The following is a 24,919-nucleotide window of genomic DNA, read 5'->3' on the forward strand; positions in this document are numbered from 1 at the left end:
TCCCGGCTAATCCTAATCCTAATTTTCTGTATAATTACATAAGGAGTAACCCAAACATGACTTTTGGAACTATCCAAAACAGCTGCGAATTCATGAAAAATTACATACCATCCCAGTTATGGGTAGATGCGGTATTGTTGGTCGAAGCTAAGGGTGTCTACGTTTAAACATTTCACGTGTAACCGCCCATTTAAACCAGTGCCCTTACCCCCATAAGGGAATTAGGGGAGAAATTTATTTCACCTGAAAATCTGACCTATATTTAATGTTTTTAAACGCATGAATGTGTTAATAATGTTTTAATTACTTTATTTTCCCTCATTTCATCGAAATTGTTATTTTTATTGCTAACAAAATAAAAGAGAAACCTCTCACATAATTTTGGAAATTTAAAAAAAAATGTCTAAAATTCTAAAAATACCAAAAAAATACATTAGAGTGCAAAAGCTTTTTTTGATTTTTTTTTACATACGTTTACACGGTTAACCGACCTGATTATGGTCCGTTTAAACAGTTAGACAAATAACCGTGAATTTACACCCCTAGTCGAAGCACCCAAAATATTGATTTTCATTATCTAAATCAATATATTATTGAAAAATTATACTTTGATGCTTTGTAAAAGTTCATTCTACAAATCATACACTTTGAAAACTTGCATGATTTATTGTTTTTAATGAGTTATGTACGTTTTACAAAAGTGTTGTTGTTCAGCCCTCTTTACAACATAACTCAAGAACCACAGGACATACAAAAGAATATCTGTGAAAGAATCCTTCTACACACTTGCTATGAAATGATCAATGCAATTTTTGTGAAAGCTCACTACCAAATCGCAACAGTTTAAAATAGTTGTAACCTTAAATCACACTGTATGATTATGATTGTGTATGTCATCCCAATACAACGTAAAAGAACATTAAGTTCCAATCCATAATCTGAAATTGGCATCTAGCCAATTACTATGCAATCACACAAACGTATGTCATTGCTATACATAATTATTGCTATACAAATAAAACTTTGTCACAATTTTGCTATGCAAAATGCCCTACTTTTATGTAATGTCAAATGTTAGTATAAATAAATAAAAATAATTAAGCTGGAGACATATTTTGTTATAACTTCAATGTTTGTTGTACATCTAGGTATCCTTTTAAAACTTCAGCTGCAGTAGGTCTTAGTGTTGGATCCTTAATACTACACTTCTGGTGAAGTTTGAACAAATTGAACCTAACCACGTCTCCATGGACGTCTTCTCCTAACAAATAATCCACTACTGCTGGAATCTTCCAGATGTCTGTCTTCTCATCATAACCTGGCATCTGTGCATCATTGAATTCAACCCCAGAGTAAGGCCACAACTGTTCTGGAGCAACAAAATCTCCAACTATTTCTCTGTGTCCGCATTTGATTGAACTTCCCTTGGACGAATCGACCACAGGAAGTGCATCTAGATCATTAATAACTAGATGTAGATCAGATGTTACTAAAAACTGTGAGAGTGTTTTAGTTAAGTCATTGCTATCGCACATGACATGAGTACCAGTTGGACTAGAATGAAGAAAATTAATTATTTTGACATAATCAAGACAAAGTTTGAATCTAGTCACCACATTGTCTTCATCTTTTTCCTTTAAGATGCTGTTGATGTTTTCTAACGACCCAAAACTGTGATACTCTGTGACTATGGCAGGTATTGACAAACAAAAGCCAAGAAGTCGAGTTACAAAAGGATTTGGTTGAAACTGTTGCAGCATTTCAGCACCATATAAAAAGTCATCGGTGAAAGACGGATGAGACAAATTGGACAGAATTACTTGGTATTTCTTCCATCTGGCAAGATAAACCTGAGTAAAAAGCAAAGAACAACATTATGTTTCATAAAATTTCAATATATAAATTTAATATCAATAAAGAAAGTGAAAATGATATTGTGAACCTGTTTACTTGATAAACCTGAGTAAAACAAAGAATAAAATTGTGTTTCATAAAAGAAATCATAAAATAATTATGCACATTTTAAGACTTTAAGATTAATTAGAGTGAAGCAAGAAGCGAAACAAAACTTTCGAAAAAAGAAGTTATAGACCCTAAATTACTTGTTATTCAAGGTTGGAAAAAGTTTAAATTTTTTTTTTTTTAATTAAATTTTTTTTTTCTAATAATTAAAAAAAAAAAGTTATTGGCAACTTTAGAGAACCACTGGACCTATTCTGAAGTGCTAAGATCAGGTAATTTGAAAAAATTTGAAAAAAAAATTACGAAAAAATTACAGTTTGTTATCCTTAATATGTAAACCATTAACTAGTGTTTACCTCTTCATGTATCACATATTATAGATGCATTGGTATTCCATGCATTTATAATATGTGCTACATGAAGAGGTAAATATTGGTTTAATGGTTTTCGTATTAAAAATAACAAACTGTAATTTGTTCGTAATTTTTTCCAATTTTTGTAAAAATTAACTGTGAATGATCCTTATGATCCTAACACATCAGAATAGGTCCAGTGCTTCTCAAAAGTCGCCAAAAACAAATATTAAAAAAAAAAAAAAAATTCCCCGATTTTTATTACATTTGACCTCAAAAAGGAACGGTTGACAGGCGTGTTTATGCAGTGAAGTAAACATTTGGCACCTGATTTGAATAAAAAATACCAAGCAAAAATAGTAGGAAAATTACCAACTTACTTGCTTGACTGCTCCACCACCAATGTGTTGAATGGCATTGACATTATCCTGAATGTCCTTACAGGTTAACATGGGATGACAAATACCATCATTATTCAGTTGAAAACTTCCTGGACTGCAATGTTTGTTGGCATCATCAAATTGGTGTTTATCCCTGGCTCCTGCACATAAATATTTAGATTGTAAATCTAATCTATTGTACCTAGAATTGGATCAAAACCAAACTGGCTTTTTAAAACAAGTTAACAAAGACAATGCTCCTGATGCCAGAAAAATACACAACAACATTTGTTGCACTAAAAAATGATATTCTGTTTTTCATATAAGTATATATTTTGGCACACTGATGACATTTTTAAGGGAATCTGCAGCTTTTCATGATTATGATGATAGCACTAGCAACCAAAGCACACACCAATTTATCATGGTTATTCTCAGTTTGTTTTGAAGTATATCGGACTAAGTTCAAATAATTACCTATATTGTACCTGACCAGGAAAATTTTTCCTTACCTGAATCCAATGGTTGGTCACTCTGACCACCTGTAGTCAAACTGTGGAAGATATCAATTTCATCCAAAATATCACTTGTCTTCATCAGTAATGACATAAGCAGTTGAGAGCCAAGGAATGCTAGTGATATTATCAAGACGAAATACAAATATGTTGGTGTTCTTTGTCGAGGCATTTTGAATCATCACATCTGTGGAGTATAAAAACATACAAAGAAGTTAAAATGCATGTCAACTTTGGTTTTGGGTACCGGTACAAGCCCCATCCCCCTAAAGTTTTGGGCTTATGCACATATGCACCCAATCCCCAGGAGTGCCAATCTACGATTAACTCTTTGAAAAACTATACACTTTTTAAGAGTCATCAACTTTCAAACATAGTAAAGACCTCCGCATTTCATACATGCAAGAATTTAGTCACAAAGGTTGCTCCAAAATTAGTTTTCCCTGGCTTGAAAAGGTCACTTTTTGTGTAAAAAAAATAGGTGATGCATAATGGCCATTTCATTAGGGCAAGACAACCCCTTGTTCCTGTTTATGAACTCTGGAAGTTGTTGTCTGTAGTATTTAACCTATAAAAATGTTTGTGGATTTGTTCAGCTTGAGATTTTGTGCGTTTCTGAAAGCTTGACATACCAGTATTAGTATACATCTTGTCAAAGATTGACTTTCATCAAAAAGATTCAGCTAACAAAACAGCATTTCTGTGGTGTTTTTAGATCTTAGTCTCATGATGATAGCAGCTTTTCTATGTGGACCTGCCATCAAAATCCCTCCAAAATTCCATGTGCGAGTGTCTCATCACCATAAAAAATCATATATTTGGGTCAAGTGAAGTATAGACAACATATTTATGTAGGTTTCCTTGACCTACCTGTTCTTTTAAATTTCTATGTAAATATGTATTGTGTTCTAGGCGAATTTGGCTGACTAGCAAATGTATTAATTAAGGTTTGCCTGGCATACCTAACTACTACAGTAGTGAGTAGAATTTTATTTTAGAAAAGCTTAAAGTATAAAATATTCCCAATCAATCAATCAATCAATCAATCTTTATTTCATTCAAAATACAACAATACAATAACAGCAAAACAACACATTTGAATGAGGAGATGCTCAGAAGGCCAAAAAGGCCTGAACAAGCACCCCCTTAACCTTAGCCTAAGTTTCTTAATTACTAATAAAATACAATTACATACATACAAACACCCCCACCCTCTTTTATACATTCATGTAGAACGAACTTAGCAGGAAAAAAAATGATGAATAAAGAACATGCAGAATATAAGTGTAAGACAAATTAGGATTTCATAACATTTGCTCACGTATATCGCACAAGAAAGCTGACATTTAGTGAATATAGTATAAACTAGACTTAGCTGTGGTCTAAGACCACGAACACAGCTGTGTTGTTACCCCTCAATGACCCTTGACCCCAAAACATATGAAAACCCCACAGACATCGGCCAATGTCAATATACGTGTGCACGTGGCATCACTCCGCCACGTTACCTGTGGCAGAAGGGGCATTTTGAAGGTTTTTTGTCTCAGACCGGAAGCGACCCCCCAATGACCTTTTACCCTAAATAAAAAAAATACCATGTATATACTGAGTAACATCAATTCATGTGTGAATGTACCGTCTCTGTGCTACATTTTTCTTGGCTGATAAAGTTTTTTGAAGTTATTTCGTCTCATACCGGAAGTGACCCCCCAATGACCCCCGACCCCAAATCCGTGCACACCCCACAGACACCGGGCAACAACAATGCATGTGTGTAAGTGGCATCGCTGTCCCACGCAATTTGTGGGAGAAGATGCATTTTAAAGGCATTTCGTTTTATACCGGAAATGACCCCTTAATGACCCCTGACCCCAAATAAAAAAATATCACATACACACTGGGTAAACACAATTCATGTGTAAACATACCATCACTCTCCTATGTTTCCCCCAGCTAACGAAATTTTTGAAGATACTTCGACTCATACCGGAAGTGACCCCCCAATGACCCCCGACCCCAAATCTGTGTACACCCCATAGACACTAGTTAATAACAATGCATGTGTGAAAGTGGCGTCACCGTCCCACACAATCTGTGGAAGAAGACACATTTCAAAGGTATTTCGCCCTATACCGGAAGTGACCCCCCAACGAGATCCGACCCCAAACAAAAAAAACACCACACACACATTGGGTGACCGAAGATCACATGTGAACATACCGTCACTGTCCCACGTCTTACTTAGCTAATAAAAATTTTTAAAGGTTTTCCGTCCCATACCGGAAGTGACCCTCAATGACCCCTGACCCCAAATCTGTGTACACCACACAGACACTGGGCAATAACAATCCATGTGCGCAAGCGGCGTCGCCGTCATACGCAAGTCGCGGGAGAAGATGCATCTCCAGCCGAAACCACGCCCTTGACCCCTATGACCCCTGCGCGACCTTTGACCCCACAAGCCTCACGCGACATGTAGGGGCACGGTCAATGACCATTGTGACCAAGTCAGGCCAAAGCCGATGCAAGCGTGTGAGTGCTAGAGCAAATGTAATGGTTGACAGAAGAAGAAAGAACTAGACTTAGCTGTGGTCTAAGACCACGAACACAGCCGTGTTGTGGCCCCTTAATGACCTTTGACCCCAAAATATATGAAAACCCCATAGACATTGGCTAATGTCAATGTATGTGTGCACATGGCATCACTTTGCCATGTTATTTGTGGCAGAAGGGGCATTTTGAAGTGTTTTTTTTGTCTCAGACCGGAAATAACCTTTCACCGCAAATAAAAAAAATACCACGTATACACTGAGTAACATCAATTCATGTGTGAATGTACCGTATCTGTGCTATATTTTTCTTGGCTGATAATTTTTTTGAAGTTATTTCGTTTTATACCGGAAGTGACCCTTAATGACCTTTGACCCCAAATCTGTGTACACCCCATAGACACTGGGTAATAACAATGCATGTGTGCAAGTGGCATCACTGTCCTACGTAATTTGTGGGAGAAGATGCATTTTAAAGGTATTTCGTTTTATACTGGAAATGACCCCTTAATGACCTTTGACCCCAAATAAAAAAATATCATATATACATTGGGTAAACACAATTCATGTGTGAGCACACCATCACTCTCCTATGTATTTCTTAGCTAATAAAATTTTTTGAAGTTATTTCGTTTTATACCGGAAGTGACCCCTTAATGACCTTTGACCCCAAATCTGTGTACACCCCATAGACACTGGGTAATAACAATGCATGTGTGCAAGTGGCGTCACTGTCCTACAGAATCTGTGGAAGAAGATGCATTTTAAAGGTATTTCGTTTTATACCGGAAGTGACCCCTTAATGAGCTTTGACCCCAAATAAAAAAATACCACATATACATTGGGTGAATGCAGATCATATGTGAACATACCGTTACTGTGCTATGTTTTATTTAGCTAATAAAAATTTTGAAGGTTTTTCGTTTTATACCGGAAGTGACCCTTAATGACCTTTGACCACAAATCTGTGTACACCACATAGACACTGGGTAATAACAATGCATGTGTGCAAGTGGGGTCGCTGTCCTACGTAAGTTGTAGGAGAAGATGCATTTTAGTTGAAATCACGTTTGTGACCCCTGCGTGACCTTTGACCCCGCGAGTTTCATATGACATGTAGGGGCATGGTCAATGATCATTGTGACCAAGTTAGGTCAAAATCGATGTAAGCATGTGAGTGCTAGAGCAAATGTAATGGTTGACAGAAGAAGAAGAAGATCCTGTAAGAAAAAAGACACAGCCGTGACTAACGTCACGGCTGTGTAACTAGACTTAGCTGTGGTCTAAGACCACGAACACAGCCGTGTTGTGACCCCTTATTGACCTTTGACCCCAAAATATATGAAAGTCCCATAGACATTGGCTAGTGTCAATGTATATTTGCATGTGGCATCACTATGCCATGTTACTTGTGGCAGAAGGGGCATTTTGAAGGTTTTTCGTCTCAGACTGGAAGTGACCTCTTGATGACCTTTGACCCAAAATAAAAAAATACCACATATACACTGGGTAACCACAATTCATATATGAACATACCTTTACTGTCCTTTGTTTTTCTTAGCTAATAACAAATTTTTGAAGGTATTTCATTTTATACCGGAAGTGACCCCTTAATGACCTTTGACCCCAAATCTGTGTACACCCCATATACACTGGGTAACACCAATGCATGTGTGCAAGTGGTATCACTGTCCTACGTAATTTGTGGAAGAAGATGCATTTTATAAGTATTTCGTTTTATACCGAAAGTGACCCCTTAATGACCTTTGACCCCAAATTAAAAAATACCACATATACACTGGGCAACCACAATTTATGTGTGCATATACCCTTACTGTCCTACGTTTTTCTTAGCTAATAAAAATTTTTGAAGATATTTCGTTTTATACCGGAAGTGACCCCTTAATGACCTTTGACCCCAAATCTGTGTACACCCTATAGACACTAGGTAATTACAATACATGTGTGCAAGTGGCGTCACTGTCCTACGTAATTTGTGGGAGAAGATGCATTTTAAAGGTTATTTCGTTTTATACCGGAAGTGACCCCTTAATGACCTTTGACCCATATAAAAAAATATCACATATACACTAGGTAACTGCAAATCAGATGTGAACATTCCGTTACTGCCCTATATTTGGTTTAGCTAATAAAAATTTTTGAAGGTATTTCGTTTTATACCGGAAGTGACCCCTTAATGACCTTTGACCCCAAATCTGTGTACACCATATAGACACTGGATAATAACAATGCATGTGTGCTAGTGGCGTCACTGTCCTACGTAAGTTGTGGGAGAAGATGCATTTTTAGTTGAAATCACGTTTTTTTTTTTTATGACCCCTGCGTGACCTTTGACCCCACAAGTTTCATGTGACATGTAGGGGCATGGTCAATGATCATTGTGACCAAGTTAGGTCAAAATAGATGTAAGTGTGTGAGTGCTAGAGCAAATGTAATGGTTGACAGAAGAAGAAAGAAGAAAGAACTAGAGCTACTGTGGCTCACGAGCCACGAATGTCAGGCGATGACTTCTGATTGACCTCATTTGACCTTTGACCTCGGGTAAACGTGAGTTGACTACTCATGCTATCTCAAATCAAGGATAATTTGCATCACATTTAAGCCCAATCGGGCCTATTTTAACATTTGACCTCATTTGACCTTTCCTGTCCTGTAACCTTGGATGACCTTTACGGTTTTATACTCCCCAAGTGTCAGGGATCATTTCCGCAAGTTGTTACAGCCTGATCGGAGCAATATTTATTTTGACCTGACCTTTGACCTCAGATGACCTTTATGGTTTCATACTCCCCAAGTGTCCGGGATCATTTTCCCTAAGTTACAGCCCAATCGGAGCAACTTTAAATTTGACCTGACCTTTGACCTTGCATGACCTTTTTAGTTTTATACTCATGAAGTGTCAGAAATTGGTTTCCCTGAGTTACAGGCCAATCGGAGCAACTTTAAATTTGACCTGACCTTTGACCTCAGTTGACCTTTTGCGGTTTTATACTCCTCAAGTGTCAGGGATCATTTACCCCGAGTTACAGCCCAATCGAAGCAACTTTAAATTTGACCTGACCTTTGACCTCACATGACCTTTGCGGTTTTATACTCCCCAATTGTCAGGGATCATTTTTCCAAGTTACAGCCCGATCGGAGCAACTTTAAATTTGACCTGACCTTTGACCTCACATGACCTTTGCGGTTTCATACTCCCCAATTGCCAGGGATCATTTTTTCCAAGTTACAGCCCGATCAGAGCAACTTTAAATTTGACCTGACCTTTGACCTCGCATGACCTTTGTGGTTTCATACTCACCAATTGTCAGGGATCATTTTCCCGAAGTTACAGCACTATCGGAGCAACTTAAAATTTGACCTGACCTTTGACCTCACATGACCTTTGCGGTTACATACTCATTTCCCCAGAGTTACTGCCCCATTGGAGCAGCTGTAACATTTGACCTTGGATGACCATAGCTGATGTTTCATGATCCCCTTATGATTATTATATATATCTTCAAATTTCAAAATTTGCCCCCCCCCACAAACCCGAGTACTGGTATTCACCATTATTGCTATATAGCATTTACCATATAGCCTTAGTGTGTATGTATTGATTTTCATAAATGCATCATGGGAAGGAATATAATTTGACCACCATCCCCACCGCACAATTTATCACATACCTTTAGTGTGTATTTTCATAAATGCAACATGGGATAGCATCATTTCCAAACCTTTAGTGTGTATTTTCATAAATGCATCATGGGATAGCATAATTTCCAAACCTAACAACTCTTACCTCTTATTATCAAAATAGCAGCACAATATTTACTGTTAATTTTCCTGGAAACTTAAAACCACACCAGTAGACATGCCCAAGCATGCAACGAAACTATATGCTTATCTCTTGTTATCAAATAGCTGTTTCCCTGCACAAGGTTGCTGCCTCTAATGATAGCTGCTTCATTACATTTCACGCAAATATTTTCACAAAATGACCCTATTAAGCCTTACATGAACTTTGACCCCAATCTGTGGTACAACTTATTTGAAGCTTGGGCCAGCGGTTCTTGCTGACCATGTTTGGTGGTCATAGCATGTCATTTAAAGGAGCAGTAGCATTTTTAAGATTTTCACAAAATGACCCCTAATAACCCTTACATGACCTTTGACCCCTATCTGTGTAGAAGTTATATTAAGCTTGGGTCAGTGCTTCTTGTGGCCAAGTTTGGTCAACATTGGTCAAAGCGTCTGGCACTAGTAGCAATTTTTGGTTCTACTAAAGAAGAAAGAAAGAAGAAGATTTAGGAGCTTCACAGTATATCAGGCGGATAAATCCGCCTGACATAAAGAACCTGTAAGAAAAAAGACACAGCCGTGACTAACGTCACGGCTGTGTAAGAACCTGTAAGAAAAAAGACACAGCCGTGACTAACGTCACGGCTGTGTAATGCTAAGAGATCAGTTAACTTTAATCGATTTTTTGTTTTAAAAGGAGAAAAATAAAAATAAGTAAATCCAAACTAAGAGGTATTAAGTGTACATTTCTATAAGGTTTGTTTTAATTTGGGATCTAAAGAGTTTTACTGATGTAGCCGTTTTGGCGCATCTGTCAATCGAATGCCATTTTCTTGGCCCGGCGGTTCTTATTGTTTTGTTAGCAAACTCTGTTTTTGTAAGACAGATCTTGTAATCTTCAGCGTTTCTTGTGTGATACCTGATGTGATTCCTCTGCTCAACAAAATAACTATTGAAGGCCTTTGGTAACTGATTGGTATTATACTTGTACATAAAAGTGCTTAGTTCGAGATCATAACTATCATAAACATTAAGCAAATTGTAATTCTTGAAAATAGGGGCTGAGTGACTTAAAAAGTGACTATTCGATATCATTCTAAGGGCTTTTTTTTGATGTTTGAAAATCTTTTCCAAATATTTTTGACAAGTATTTCCCCATGCTAAGATACCATAGTTTATGTAAGGAAGTATTAAAGTACAATATAGTGAATACATTATTCGCTCGGGACAAAATGTTTCAGTTGGTTTATTACACCAACACCTCTAGATATATTCTTTGAGATGTTGGTAATATGAAATTTCCAAGTTAAATTCTCATCAATTGTCACTCCAAGAAATTTGGTCTTATTCAACCTTTCCAGGATTACATTATCTAATATAATATTTTTAGTAACATTGTAGGCCTACAATACGCGTGATGTTTTGTGATTTGTACCAAGCACCATATAATTAGTCTTGCTTGCATTCACTGATAGCTTATTAGCCTTAAACCAATTGTTTACTTCTTTTAATTCATTGTTGATAAGATTGTATTTGGACACAATGTCCTTATGTGAATAAGTTATAGTAGTATCATCGGCAAACAAGACAAATTTTAGAATGGTGGAAGTATTTATAATATCATTAACATACAAAATGAACAATAATGGGCCTAGGATGGAGCCTTGAGGTACTCCACATATTATCTATATAATAATACTGGTAGTCTGTGACTCTGTGCCTCTGTCTGTGCCTCTGTCTGTCTGTCTGTCCGCCTATTTTCTCGGAGACTGGGGGTCGCACGTTCCCCTAACTTGGTGGGTGGGTGCAGCTTGACCCCATACAGAACAAGTTTGCATTGGTTAGTGGGTCAAGGTCACCCAAGGTCATCCAGGGGTCAAATTAGTAAAAACTGTTTTTCTCATAGACTGGGGGTCGCACGTTCCTCAAACTTGAAGGGTGGTTGCGTCTTGACCCAGGACAGAACAAGTTTGTATTGGTTAGTGGGTCAAGGTCACCAGAGGTCATCTAGGGGTCAAATTAGTAAAATTGTCATATGGGCATGCAAATTGGTGGGTAGGTGCATCTTGACATAAGACGGAACAAGTTTGTATTGGTTAGTGGGTCAAGGTCACCCAGGGGTCATCTGAGGTCAAATTAGTAAAAACTGTCGTACGGGCATGACACTTGGTGGGTACAGTCACCTTTTAGAGTCAAATTTTTGGAAGGTCATTTTGGGGTCATCCAGGGTCACCCAGGGGTCAGCTGAGGTCAAATTAGTAAAAAATGTTGTATGGGCATGAAACTTGGTGGGTACAGTCAACTTTTAGAGTCAAATTTTTGGACGGTCATTTTGGGGTCATCCAAGGTCAAATTCCTAAAAACTGTCTTATGGGCATGAAACATGGTGGGTACAGTCAACATTTAGAGCCAAATTTTGGAATGTCATTTTGAGGTCACAAGGGGTAATCTGAGGTCAAATTAGTAAAAACTGTCCTATGGGCATAAAACTTAACCAGGTAATCGCGACAGCTGAGAACCGCCAAATACGGGTACCGCCTAGTATCTTTATATTCAGATTTACAAGAATTGTAATACACATACTGTTTTCTATTATGTAAGTAATCTTTAAACCATTTTAAAACGTTTCCTCTAAAACCATAATGTTCCAGTTTATGTAATAAAATACTATGGTCGATAGTGTCAAAGGCTTTTGACAAATCTAAGAAAATCCCAACAGTTGTCTCATTGTTTTCGACAGCATTACTAATTTTGTCAATAAATTCCAAGATAGCCATATAGGTAGAATGTTTAGATCTAAAGCCAAATTGCTTATCATTTAGAATTTCATATTTATCAATGATCCCAAATCCAATCCTTACCACATGTTTAATTACTAAAAAAGTACGCTATAACCATCTTCATACAAAAATTTAATTATTCAAGCTTACATTTTCAGAAAATCTCAACTGGAAACCTGTGGAAACACAACAACAAATAGTGATCCAAACCCACAGAATTAAATTTCTGTGTCCAAACCAGATCAAAACAGACCCAACATGACCCAGTAAAAGCAGCTCGTAGTCCATTACGCATGCGCGCTTAATTCAGTGTGTTTCGCGAAAAACACTACAAAACACTACAACTTTCGTTCCTTGTTTCTTCATAGGCTAGTACCATGTTTAGTTTTCGAGTTATAAGGACGAGGTGCTTGCACAATTTAGGATCTCGGTTTTTTCACACTACAAACTATGCAGGGAGTAGCAAAGTAGCTGTGGTAAGTTCAATGTTTGACATTGTGACAATCCATGAATCATGTCATTGCATTGCGTGGCCATGCATGCATGATGATTGTCACAATGACAATCTTTACTTTAGATTTTGAATATTATTGGAGTATATACGTACACAGGGCGGCTTTACAGGGGGTAGGAGCGATTCCCTATGTTTTGCTAAAAGAGATCAAAAGGAGGAAAAAGAGCAAGAGAAGAGGGAGCTGGCTGCATGGAGGCATAGCCTTGATCAAGGCTTCCTCCTTACTTTTTCTCTATTCATGCTCTTCATAGGACCCATGTATAATCAGTGGTAGAAGTAGGCCTATCATATACTGGACTCTCTAACATTTTTAGCAGGACGCTGGCAACATGAACTAGGGAGGAAGTGTGCCTTGTGGGGTGGGCGTGGTGGGCATTTTGCTCAAACACTACCCCTGCAGTGCACAGTATGCCTGGAGTAAAGTAAGGTTAGTAAGATAAGAAAGTCCACTTTCTGGCATCAACAATTCAAATGTCAAATAAATTTTTACAAAGTTATGATGGTAAATAATTATTTCGAAAGAATAACTTTTGAAACATAAATTTTTGGAAGATGTTGCAAAGCTTCCATTAATTTTACATTCACTAACTATGGACACCAAAGGACTTGAAGCAAGTCTAATGGAGGCAGTGAGAGGAGAGCAAAAAAGACACCGAGAGAAAGTAGGGTATATTGCTCGAGAAGTCAAGCCAAGAATTTGCTCACCGATAGCTTCACATTCTAGGCTAGAGACCGCGCATTCAAAATCTAGTCGGAATCACTGCAGCATGACACTGTATAAAGCAATGGAAGTTCAGAAGTAAACACAGTCGATCACGACAGGCGATTGCCGGGACGATTGCATCAAAAATGTTGCTAAAATTACACTTCAGCGAAATTTTAGACTGTCCAAAATAGGCAAATCTTGCTCAAAAGATACAGTTGACTCATCGAAATAACTTTCATCCAAATTTCAATATTAACAGAATAAATAACCTTTGGTGCAAAAATTGCACCACTGTCCGACCGAAAAACAATAGCAAAGCATTCTAGCATCGAATGCGTAACTATCGTGTGCAAATTCGAAGCTAGAGTTTTCGAGTAAAGGGTAAAGTAATTAGGCAAATTCAAATTTGTCATCAATCCATCAAATTAAAGCCATTGAGTAAAGAAAGCCAACACTGAAAACAGTTTTGTCCTAGCGCTTTCCGTTTTACAGAACTGCATCTTGCCCGTTTTGTCAAAGATTGACTTCCGTCAAAAATGTTCAGCAAACAAAATGCGTCAATTGCAAACAAAACAGCATTGTCTCATTGATAGACCAAAGTTCTGCTATTAAAATCCCTCTAAAATTATGTGCAATTCTCTCATCACAAAAATAAATCATATATTTGGTTCAAGTGAAGTTTTGACAACATATTTAAATGTAGGTTTCCTTGATCTAATTTTTTTTTTTTAATTTCTATGCAAAATATAAAGTATTGTGTTTGAGCGAATTTGGCTGATTAGCAAATGTGCTAAGGTTTGCCTTTTGTACCGAGAGAGAGAGAGAGAGAGAGAGATGGGAAGACTAAAAGGAAGCCATTCCCCTCCCTGGCCATGGATAGCTGAAGGGGTAGAGCTCCCCATCTCTTTCCCCCACTGTGGAATGCTGACGGACACAGTTTTAATTTTTTTTTGTATTTTGGGCCCATTATGTTACGTACCTTGCCTCGCCAGCCTTTTCTCCCAACCCTTTGGAAAAATTCTGGCTATGCCACTGTACTGACGCAACAACAATCGCAAGAGTATGCCAGCAATTTAATCATTAAGGGGGTACTACACCCCTGCCCAAATTTGTACCTATATTTGCATTTTTCTTTAAAATTATAGCGCATTGGGGACAAGTAAGATATGTATATTATAGGGGCAAGGACTACAACTACTGCACTGTAAATTTTATTTCAGCACAGACAACAGTTGTGGGGTTACAGTCAAAAATGAGGGAAAACCAGTATTTGATCAATAAATCAATAACTACTTGCCTTTAAGTGCTGAATTTTCAGTGCAGTAGTTGTAGTCTTTGCCCCTTTAATATACATATCTTACTTGTCCCAAATGCGCTATAATTTTTGAGAAAAATGCAAAATTGGCATAAAATTGACCAGGGTGTAGTACCCCTAAGTAAGTACCGTAAGTTTACTTTCAGTCGGATATCTATTCAGAACAAAATAAATCGATTATTTTTTATTTTTAAGTAAAATATTGCCCAAGCCTGATGTCATGATGCATTGGCATTTGTTATCCCCTGCCCATTTGTTTAGTTTTGTTTTGTTTTTCCTTCATTGTCAAGCAGCCCTGAGATGCAGTGAACCATTTGTTGATTGGCCCATCAGATCAGAGAGCTCATCCTAAAGGTTATTAGTTCCGATTCCATATCATTCTGTTTGTTCATTGGCCTTGTCAATGTATGTCTGGTGTTCACAGTGCACTTTATATACACAATATGTCACTCTCATATCATTGGTTTGTAAAGTTGATATTGACTCCCAATCTGTAACTTATAGTCACAGTGAATAGCAATACAACTTCCAAAAGACTAAAACTTCTGAATCTTTTTGCATCCATGCTTCCAGGTACTTTCAGGTTCTGGAGTTTATGATGGGTCCGAAATACATGAAGCATCAGCGTAAGTACATGTGATAATTTAATAGTTTTGAGCATCAAGCTAAATTGTTTGTAAATCATCAAATTTATAAATTGTGATTCTGCAAAATTTCATCGCTACAGTCTTACTTGCATTGTTCCAACAGTACTTAAAAATAAACACAGTGGCGTAGCTGCCGGAGGGCAGGGGGGGGGCAATTTCCCCCCAGCAATGCCTATTTAGCGCAGGGCAAAATAATAAAGGAGTGAGAGAGGTGGAAAAAGGGGAAAAGAAAGAGAAAGAGAGAATCCATAGGCCAACGATATTAGAATTTGAACAATTTTAAAATTTTGTTAAAAAATGGAACTATATTATATCAAAATGAAGTCGCTATCCCTTGTATTTGTTTTCTTTTTTTTTGTGCTCTTCACTTTTTCAAACCACCGGAAAAAAATTGGGTCAACCTTTTTGAGGAAGGGGCGGCAAAATTTTTGTTTGGTGGATTTGAGCCCCCGCCCCATACAGGCTTGCCCCCCTGGACAAAAATCCCAGCTACGCCACTGAATAAACATTATATTCAGGTGCAGGTAGGGGTGTATCTCGTGGATCAGTTGTCATAGGGGCTCAGATAAAATGTTTTCAGTGTGCATTATGTTGACCTGTTGTGGTTAGTAGGGTATACAGACCTACTGAACTGCTCCAAAAATAACCTGACCAGGAGAGTATTGGGCACAAAGCATGCAAACATTTACAATTTAACATTTAGACTTAGATTGTCAGGTTTGGAATCACATGCAAACTATAAATGATTTCATCAAGCTGAAATGTTTGGAGAAAACACTTATTGTTTTTCAAACATCCTTTTAATTTATTACATCTCTCTCTGTCTTCCCCACCACACAGAATCTTGGTAAATCTAAGCAGAGGAGGTGCTGATGTATCCATATATGCACCTGATGTAGAGCAAATGCATGTTATTGATCACACAAAAGGAGAGCCTATGGAACAAACAAGGTAAGCTAGAACATAAGGAAGTGGTTGTAAAAAGTATACAAATCCAAGTACATAATTCCGTTTGAATGTTTTTAATCCCATGTGACACTTCACACATGGGAATTCCCATAACATATCTCTGCTTCACCCACTAACATAGTCTCTTTCCCATCTGAATCATGTTATATTTGTTTGATATTTTACTAGGAATGTTTTGGTAGAATCAGCCCGGATAGCAAGAGGCAAAATTGCTGCACTCTCAACTCTAAATTCAAGCAATTATGATGCTGTGGTGTTCCCTGGTGGCTTTGGAGCTGCCAAAAATTTGTAAGTGCTATTTTATTCTGTGTGAGAAAGGATGAAAGCTATTTTTTTGTGTAAATTTCAAAATGATTTTGTGGTTCTTCAAACTGTTATTTTTTTCTGTCATATGGATATCAAATTTGCAAGTTACAGTATCAACTTTATTGTGATTTTGGTTTTGCAATATTTGAGATTCTTTGCTTTTGAATCTCTTCTCGAATAGTGTATTTGTTACTTTTCACTACATGAAAGACCCAATCAGTGATCTCAGTGAAAGTGTAAATGTGTAATTATAATTGTGTATAGATTATTTCAAAGAGAAGGACAAGTCATTAAAATTGTAATTGGGTATTTTTGAAATGTAAAAATCGACAAAAAACAATGAAAACACAGTATTGATACAGTTGAAACCCTCTTCAAATACATGTAGCTAATTTCTTTACTTAACAGGGGTGTGAAATCTCCTTTTTTAAGCTGAATTCCTCTTTTTTGGAAATTTCTTTGAGGCAAAATTTGATCTGTTTCTTTCATTTTCAGCCCATTTTGAGCATATTTCAGTTCTTTTTTTCCTCTTTTTTTTACAAAGTTCCTCTTTTTTCAATAGAGGTCACTCACACCCCAGACTTAAGTAGAGTTATTATAGTTTTATGTAAAATGTCCTATTTTGTCTCCCGGTTTTGCCTTTAATATATGGTTTTCAGCGTAACCAGTAGCAGGCTGTATTAATAGCACATCTAGACTACTAAGGGCTCATATTGAAATTCCCTTACACAGGAAGGTGTGCGCCATCCTGCAGCTTTCCTGTGCTAGCCTTCTTTTGTTAAAATCCTGGGCAGGGTGTATCACTGATGTATATAATCCATCCGTTTCATGACCGAGCTTTCCTGAGGCGTGCGCTTAGCGAGGGGAATCCTGCCTTCTTTCTGTGTGAAAACGTGGTAGGGTATTTCAATATGAGCCCTAACAAAGATGCAAAAACAGAATATTGATGATTTTTCTGAATGCGCAAATGGGCCTTTAATGTTAATTAATTAAATTAATGTTGGTTTTGGGAGGAATTTCAATTCATGCATGACAGTTACATACAAAACCAATAACTTATGTATCATCACCTGTAACTTGATTATTCCTGTCAATAGACACAGCACATTGTATTTTACAATATCTTTTATCTTTTGTGCAGATCTAGTTTTGCAGTTGATGGAGTGAATTGCAAAGTGAACGGTGATGTTGAAAGGGTATTAAAGGAATTCCATCAGGCCAAGAAGCCAATTGGGTAAGAAAGGCAATACGTTTGTGACCAATTATAGTTAAAAAGTTAAACAAAATTGTGGGATTTTTTTTTCATTCAATCTATCTTTATTCTGGTAAGCTCTTTCAATACATAAGTACTGATCTCCCAAGAGGTCCAGATAAAAGTGTTGAATTTGTAAAGTGCAGTATTTAGTGTGCCAAAATAATGTAATGACAATTTCATTGTGAATGCGATACCACCTAACAGTGGGGTAAAAAGCTGGGGCCAGGAATTTTATGTAAGAGTAATATAAATGCATTTTCATGTAATCCTACTAAACTCAACTTTAATACACACACAAAGGTAAGATAATCTTTTCAGATCGTCCCTCATTAAGACCTCTCATTTTTTTTTTTTTTTTTTTTAGATTATGCTGCATATCACCAGTCTTGGCAGCAAAGGTCATACCAGGATGTGAGGTCACTGTGGGTCAAGACAAAGAAGAAGGGGGCAAATACCCGTATAGTGGCACTGCTGGAGCTATTCAAGAGATGGGAGCCAAACATATCAACAAGACAGTCGCTATATCCTTTTCAATATTATATACATGTATACATTTCAGGGGTATGTCCAGAAACTTTCAAATCAGAGTTATTTTAGCTCACCCACAGGGAATGAATGGCTAAAATGTGTCCAATATTGCCTGAATTTGTTGTCATGCTTGGGGTGGGGGTCAGCCCCAAAGCTTTCCAGTATGTAATCCAATGTGATGCAGGATAAATTGCAACACTGGAATACATTTTGGCAATAGGGTATTCTTATCATGAGGACTGAGTGACTAAAATTTGTCCAATATTGCTTGTTTTAGGTGTCAAACTGGGGGGGGGGGGTGGGTATTCAGATTGCCAAAGCTTGGCAACAGGGTACTCTTACCAAGGTTTGTAAATTAAAGGCATCTTTAAGACTGCTACATAAAGTGGTCTTTTGTTTTAGTGCATTATGATAACTGAAATGTGAGATGTGTACCTTGCTTTCCTTTTAGTTGTTCACATATTCAAGGTACCCTCTTGTATCATATACTGATCCTTTATTTATTTTTTGTGTGTGTATAGCCAGAACTTTTTCAGAGGAGGGGGATGATACGCCACTCTTCATCATTACCTACTTTTTGCATTATGACAGTTTAATATAAAAAATTTATACCAAAGATATTATGTATTCATGTTTAATATCCATTTAACTCCTGAATGGAATTATTGTTGCATGATCTTGTTGTTTTTATTTATTTGTTTGTTTGCATGTTTTTCTTTAGTTAAAATTTCAGGTCTGGTGTATTGATAATCTTCACATAACCTTTCTATAATTTATTAATAAAAAGATATGTTTAGGAAAAATCTTTATTGTTTTGTTCAATATTATTGATACCAACCAGCATCATGATCATGACATATTCCTTAACTATCTGTTATACGAAACCCATGTTGATGAAGCCAACCTGATTGTGACCACACCAGCATTCATGTGTGAAACAAGACTACATGAGATATTTGATGGCGTTCAGAAGATGATAAACCAAGTTTTAGCAATGACAAAGTAAATGACATCACAGATGTTGGAATATCTGTGATGACTACAAATATTTCAATTGTGTTTTTATCAAATTTTAGAACAGCAACAACACACAAACACATTCATTAGGGTGTGAAATGATGTTTGTTGTGAATTATGCAAGATAATCATGTTTCTTAGATTTTCTAGAAACAGTGTTGGCAATGACAAACTAAAGAACATAACAATATTATATAAATATTTGTGCTTTTTCAAACCAAGCACACTAGTAGACAAAAATTATACAACTATATAAAATTGCAGTGTGCAGTGTTCTCTTGTCACTTTATGCAAGCTAATCATAATCATGTTTCTTAAGATTCTCTTTGAACAAAATCACTGTTCAAGTTAATGTAGACCGTATATATTTCAGTTTGAACAAGGGATTCTTGCCTTGGTGTAAAATTCTTTACCCATACTTTGTACAAGGTATCCCAAAGTGACCCCCTATGAAATATCCCCAAATTCCGTGCACCCCAACACAAAGGGTAAACCCAAAAAGGAGTCAAAATGACCCTCATTTCTTAATCTGTCAAATGAGGTCTGAAGAAAACAAAATATGAATTACATGTGCATGAATTTTACCTAGATTATCATAGATGGATATGATTATAATTACACATACTGGGATTTTGCAAAGTAGGCCTATAAAATTATTAGAATATACATTAAGTATGCTCTCTTTCCCAGAGTTTTCAAGAACAAGTTACCGATGGGAAATTTTCTCATTACAAATTTCCACACTTATGTTTGCTTTTAGACCACTTTGGGACATGACCCTGTTTCTTTTCTTTTCTTTTTTTCTTCTAAATTTGAAAATTCCAAAAGGCGCATAGCAAAATCAAGGTTAAGCGCTTCAGACTCCGGTATTGTATTACAATATTGTATGTACAATATGTACGTTATTTAATCTATTGCCATTCTATTTCCAGTAATGTTTAAGTTCTAACGAATGTTTGATGACGAAAAATCGATAATATGTTACATACAATACCTAGCAGAAATATATTATCGATTTTACATCATCAAACATTCGTTAGAACTTAAACAGTACTGGAAATAGAATGGCAATAGATTAAATAACGTACATATTGTACATACAATATTGTACGTACAATAAAAAGTCTGTATACTGCTTTAATAAGTTACTGATTTGTGCATTTTTGCTTCAAATAAAAGGATTTCGATTCAATTGTAACACAACGCTTTCTTTGTTCATTCAAGTTCAAATGGATTTGGCAATGACTTCTTACAATATGCATTTTTCATTTTTGGTTGATTATAACATATCATCATACAGGGAAATCTTTTCACTTAAATTTCAAAGTTTTTAACTTTGAAATCGCTTGACTTTTATGTAATAAGTAAAACAAAAATTAAAGATGTTCAAAGAACATAATATATATTTTATGATGTTGTTTCTTTTAATATGGAAATGTATAGATAAGAACATTGGTTTAGTTCTAATAAATACAATGATGTCTACATTTAATGCATGGTTCATCCGTATTTGTTTTTGTCGACCCCTGCAATTGTTTTCTTTTGAAGGGGAAATATGTTTTCTTTCTGCTTCGTTTGCATGGAGTCGAAAACGCAAATTGATAAACATATATTCCATATAATTATATTATTAAATAGACATAGTTACACAGGGCAGCAAAATTTAATTAAGAATAGTTTTCCCAAGTAAAGTGTGGGATACGTGCCGTTAGACCATTAGGCCTAAAATAAATGCCGTGTCGGACAAAAGTCTTTCTGATGGTATCAAAATCTCAACTTTTTTTTAGAAAAGTAGAGGGATGAGACTGGATCACGAAATACCCCTATAGCGAGCCGTCAGTATGCAGAGTTATGTAGTCTACCCCACCCCACTCATCAAGACAGAATTTGAATTACCTGGCCTATTTAACTCAAGACCCCAAACACGGTTGCGTAAAAGTTTCAACACCTCGCGTCTCCTCAAATACCTATGCCCTGCCACACCCTTCCAGTATAGTCGGCCCACAACTTCAGAAGTTCTGCCTTTCAGAATTAGGTTCTACTCCTGTGCAATAATACTGCAGGTACACAGCAAAAAAATAATTGCTCAAAGTTGATCAAAATCTTACTCTTTCTGATAGTAAAAAGGGGAAAGCGCCATTTTTGAGTAAATTGTACTCCATCAAGGTTGAGTAACCAATTACTCAACTTGCTGATTAGAAATTTACTCAGAATTGGGTAAGACTTTTACTCAACTTATTTTACTCAATAATTACTCTGGGAAAGCGCTTTCCCCTTTTTGACTCAACAGAAGAGTAAAACTGTACTCAACTAAGGTTGAGTAAGATTTACCACAAGATTGAGCAATTATTTTACTCAATATTTACTCTGCATGGAGTATAATATTTTGACTCATTATGGATTGAGTAAAAGTTACTACTAAAGGTGAGTAAATATTTTGCTCAAATTAGATGCAAAAATACCGTCTTACTCAGTTTAATGAGTAGATTGAAACTGACATCTGTAATATCCAGAATCAATGAAGCTGTTGTCATTCAATTTCACTCTCTGTTCTAATAAAAACATGACATTATTTACACATCACACCAATTAATCAAACAATGACTGGCAAGAAAATTATTTTTTGAACAGTATTATTCAAACTTCAAACTTCAAAAAAAAAAAAAAAAAAAAGGTTTTAACAGCAATTAACTCTATAACAGTACAATCAATCCACAAAATCAGTACAGTGTTACATCAGCAAAGCAAATGTAAAGTTGCCTTTGCTTACCCAACAAAAATCATCCAGAACAAACCTGGTGTAAAGTAGGGCCTTTTAAGTGATAAAGCCCTATCTAATCTAACCCAAAGAAATATGACTCAAAATATGATACAAGTTGAGTGAAGACCCATAAAGGTCCCTCCCTAAAGGATATTATAAGAAAACTATAAAAACAGATACATAAAATTTGTTAAATGTAGCAATTTTGCACCAGGTTTGTAGTGGATGGTCAGAAATGCAGCATACCTCTCAGAGTTTTAAATTAAACTACAGGTGGTATAAACCACTGCTTTTAGTTTTATGTCAACTATTTCTCAATGTTCTCCATTACATGTTTGTTGTCTGATGCCACAATATTTCACAAATCAGAAGTCCTCTGACAGTCTGATGTTTATTGTCAAGGGTACAAAATAAAATTGCTCCAAAACGGTCTTACAAATGGTTACGAATATTTCTTCATCATATATCAGAATTAAGGTAGGAAAGTAGTTAGCACTATTATTTGCAATATTAAGTTACCAGAATATGAAATGATAAAGATCAATTAGCCATTGGCTCTCATGTGACATTTAGATCATAAAGCACACTAAGAACCAGGCATCATCGATAGTTCAAAATTTTCCTTCTTTCTTTTTCCTCTTGGGAAGAGAACGATTTGCATCATTTTCTATTCAAATCACAGCAATTTTATTTTCTGACCTTTGTACAATTTGGTTATTTACTTTTCATTTAAGTATATACAATTGATAATGTTCATCATGTCCTTTACACCACAGATACCAGGCAGTTCACTTGGTCCCCTCAGATCCCATGTCCAACTTGAGTATCTCTCATCCAAGCTATAGTTGTAAAACTCTCTGCCTGTATCAAAAAGGATAAAACAAAAAACTCATTGTGAGAACATGGCTCTTGAGAGAAATTACTTGCCCTCCCCTTTGACTGGTCAAAAAATGCTTGCCCCTCCCCCTCCTTGTTGGTTAGCCAAAAAAATCAAAACCCCTCCATTTCTCAGCCCCTGTAATTATTGCACAACCCAACACATGTAGGTACTACATGGGCATAATTGGCTTGCCAAAGAATCAAAGCATGGGGGAGGGGGGCAACACAGCCCCTTGCCACATGTGCATGGCCTATATAGAGGGTATGCAGTATGACGTCACTCATCATAACAGAGTCATCATCATTTAAATAAAATTCTGTCCTCCATAACTTGATGTACCATTTTGCATAATAAATAAACACAATAAAACAGGTGATAGGTTGGTTTATTGCATATATATCAGCATGATCGTTTGCAGGGCAGGATACTACATTCAGAGCATAAGCATACTCATGATACTGAACCGAGTAAGCTTAAATTCATTTGCATTACGTTTACCAACTTCATGCCCCGCTTCATGCCAAACATGAAATGTTTATTGCATCACACAATGACACAATTATTGCATAACCTGCGGGTCAAAATAATCAGCTCTTACCTTCAAGAATGGGGAAAATTTCCACTAAACCTCAGGCAGTCGCCACTCAACACCACACATATTTTTCCAGGGGTACTTCTTCTATCTTCCGCAACACACTTATAGGCTTGCAATGGCGTCGCGTCGTCGAACTCCGCACTTGTACCGACTAAACTTTACTCCAATGCAACCTAAATCGGTAGCGAACTCCGAACTTGTAGCATATATTACTACGCTGCCGAGTAAACTTTACTCAAGTAAAACTTATCAGATTTTACTTTAGGGAGGAGTAATCAAAATTTCGCGGTTCGCACTTTCTTTAGTAAATTATTACTCGTTTTTTACTCAAAATGTTTTACTCGGGAGCAAATTACTCCCATTTTTTGCTGTGTATTAATTATTTTCTTCGTAGGCCCTACATACTTCGTAGGCCCTAAATACTATCTTCAAAAGATAGCTAGCAAAGCAAGAACATGAAAAATAATAATGTTCTAAGAACATTGCCTAACACGCGTTTTAGATGATGATTCAGTACGCAACGTAGATGATGATTCAGTACGCAAAGAAAAGATGATTCAGTTCGGCGCAAGAAATTATCCGTTGCCTTATATAAACCCGCCGTAATTGCTATCTTCAGTAGATACCGTAGTCAAAATTAAACAAAAAATAAACATAAAGAAAAAGATATATTCGAAAAGATTTTTAATAACAGATTTCGGCTGGAGGTATTAATTATTTTCTTCGTAGGACCTAAATGCTAGCTTCAGAAGATAGCAAGCAAAGACAAAATATGAAACTCATAATGTCAGTTCCAAAAACATTGCCTAGCACGCGTTTAGATGATGATTTAGTGCGCTACGTAGATAATGATTCAGGGGCTATTAATAATTGACCGCGTTCTTAGGGTAAAATAGCATAGAAATCTGTAAGCGCTCTTTAGCAAAGTCATAGTTCATTGAATTTACAACCGTATGACAAAACAGGCGAAAATAGTAACTTTTTGCACAAGATTTGCAATTTATAGAGAATTGGCCATTGCTCATACCAGTGACGCTAGTATATGGACAATATAAGTGTGCTTATTCATTTAATGACATA

The 24,919-nt window shown here is 36.5% G+C and overlaps 2 protein-coding genes across 2 annotated transcripts; one reads left to right on the plus strand and one right to left on the minus strand.

Annotated features, from left to right (window-relative positions):
- Positions 1-644: 644 nt before the first annotated feature.
- Positions 645-12,615, minus strand: LOC140148565 (protein O-mannose kinase-like). The gene is made up of 4 exons (XM_072170560.1): positions 12,497-12,615; positions 3,208-3,397; positions 2,696-2,856; positions 645-1,850 (listed from the first exon to the last, which is right to left on the minus strand). Exons 2-4 carry the CDS (start codon positions 3,380-3,382, stop codon positions 1,119-1,121), a joined length of 1,068 nt encoding a protein of 355 aa, XP_072026661.1. The 5' UTR covers positions 3,383-3,397; positions 12,497-12,615; the 3' UTR covers positions 645-1,118.
- Positions 12,616-12,651: 36 nt separating this feature from the next.
- LOC140148566 (glutamine amidotransferase-like class 1 domain-containing protein 3, mitochondrial) lies at positions 12,652-20,430 on the plus strand. Its single transcript, XM_072170561.1, has 7 exons — positions 12,652-12,822; positions 15,455-15,507; positions 16,369-16,479; positions 16,666-16,785; positions 17,945-18,037; positions 18,423-18,579; positions 19,467-20,430. The coding sequence occupies exons 1-7, from the start codon at positions 12,724-12,726 to the stop codon at positions 19,590-19,592; spliced, it is 759 nt and encodes a 252-aa protein (XP_072026662.1). The 5' UTR covers positions 12,652-12,723; the 3' UTR covers positions 19,593-20,430.
- Positions 20,431-24,919: the final 4,489 nt, after the last annotated feature.

The sequence above is a fragment of the Amphiura filiformis genome, chromosome 3, assembly GCF_039555335.1.
Source record: "Amphiura filiformis chromosome 3, Afil_fr2py, whole genome shotgun sequence".
NCBI classification, from domain to species: domain Eukaryota; kingdom Metazoa; phylum Echinodermata; class Ophiuroidea; order Amphilepidida; family Amphiuridae; genus Amphiura; species Amphiura filiformis.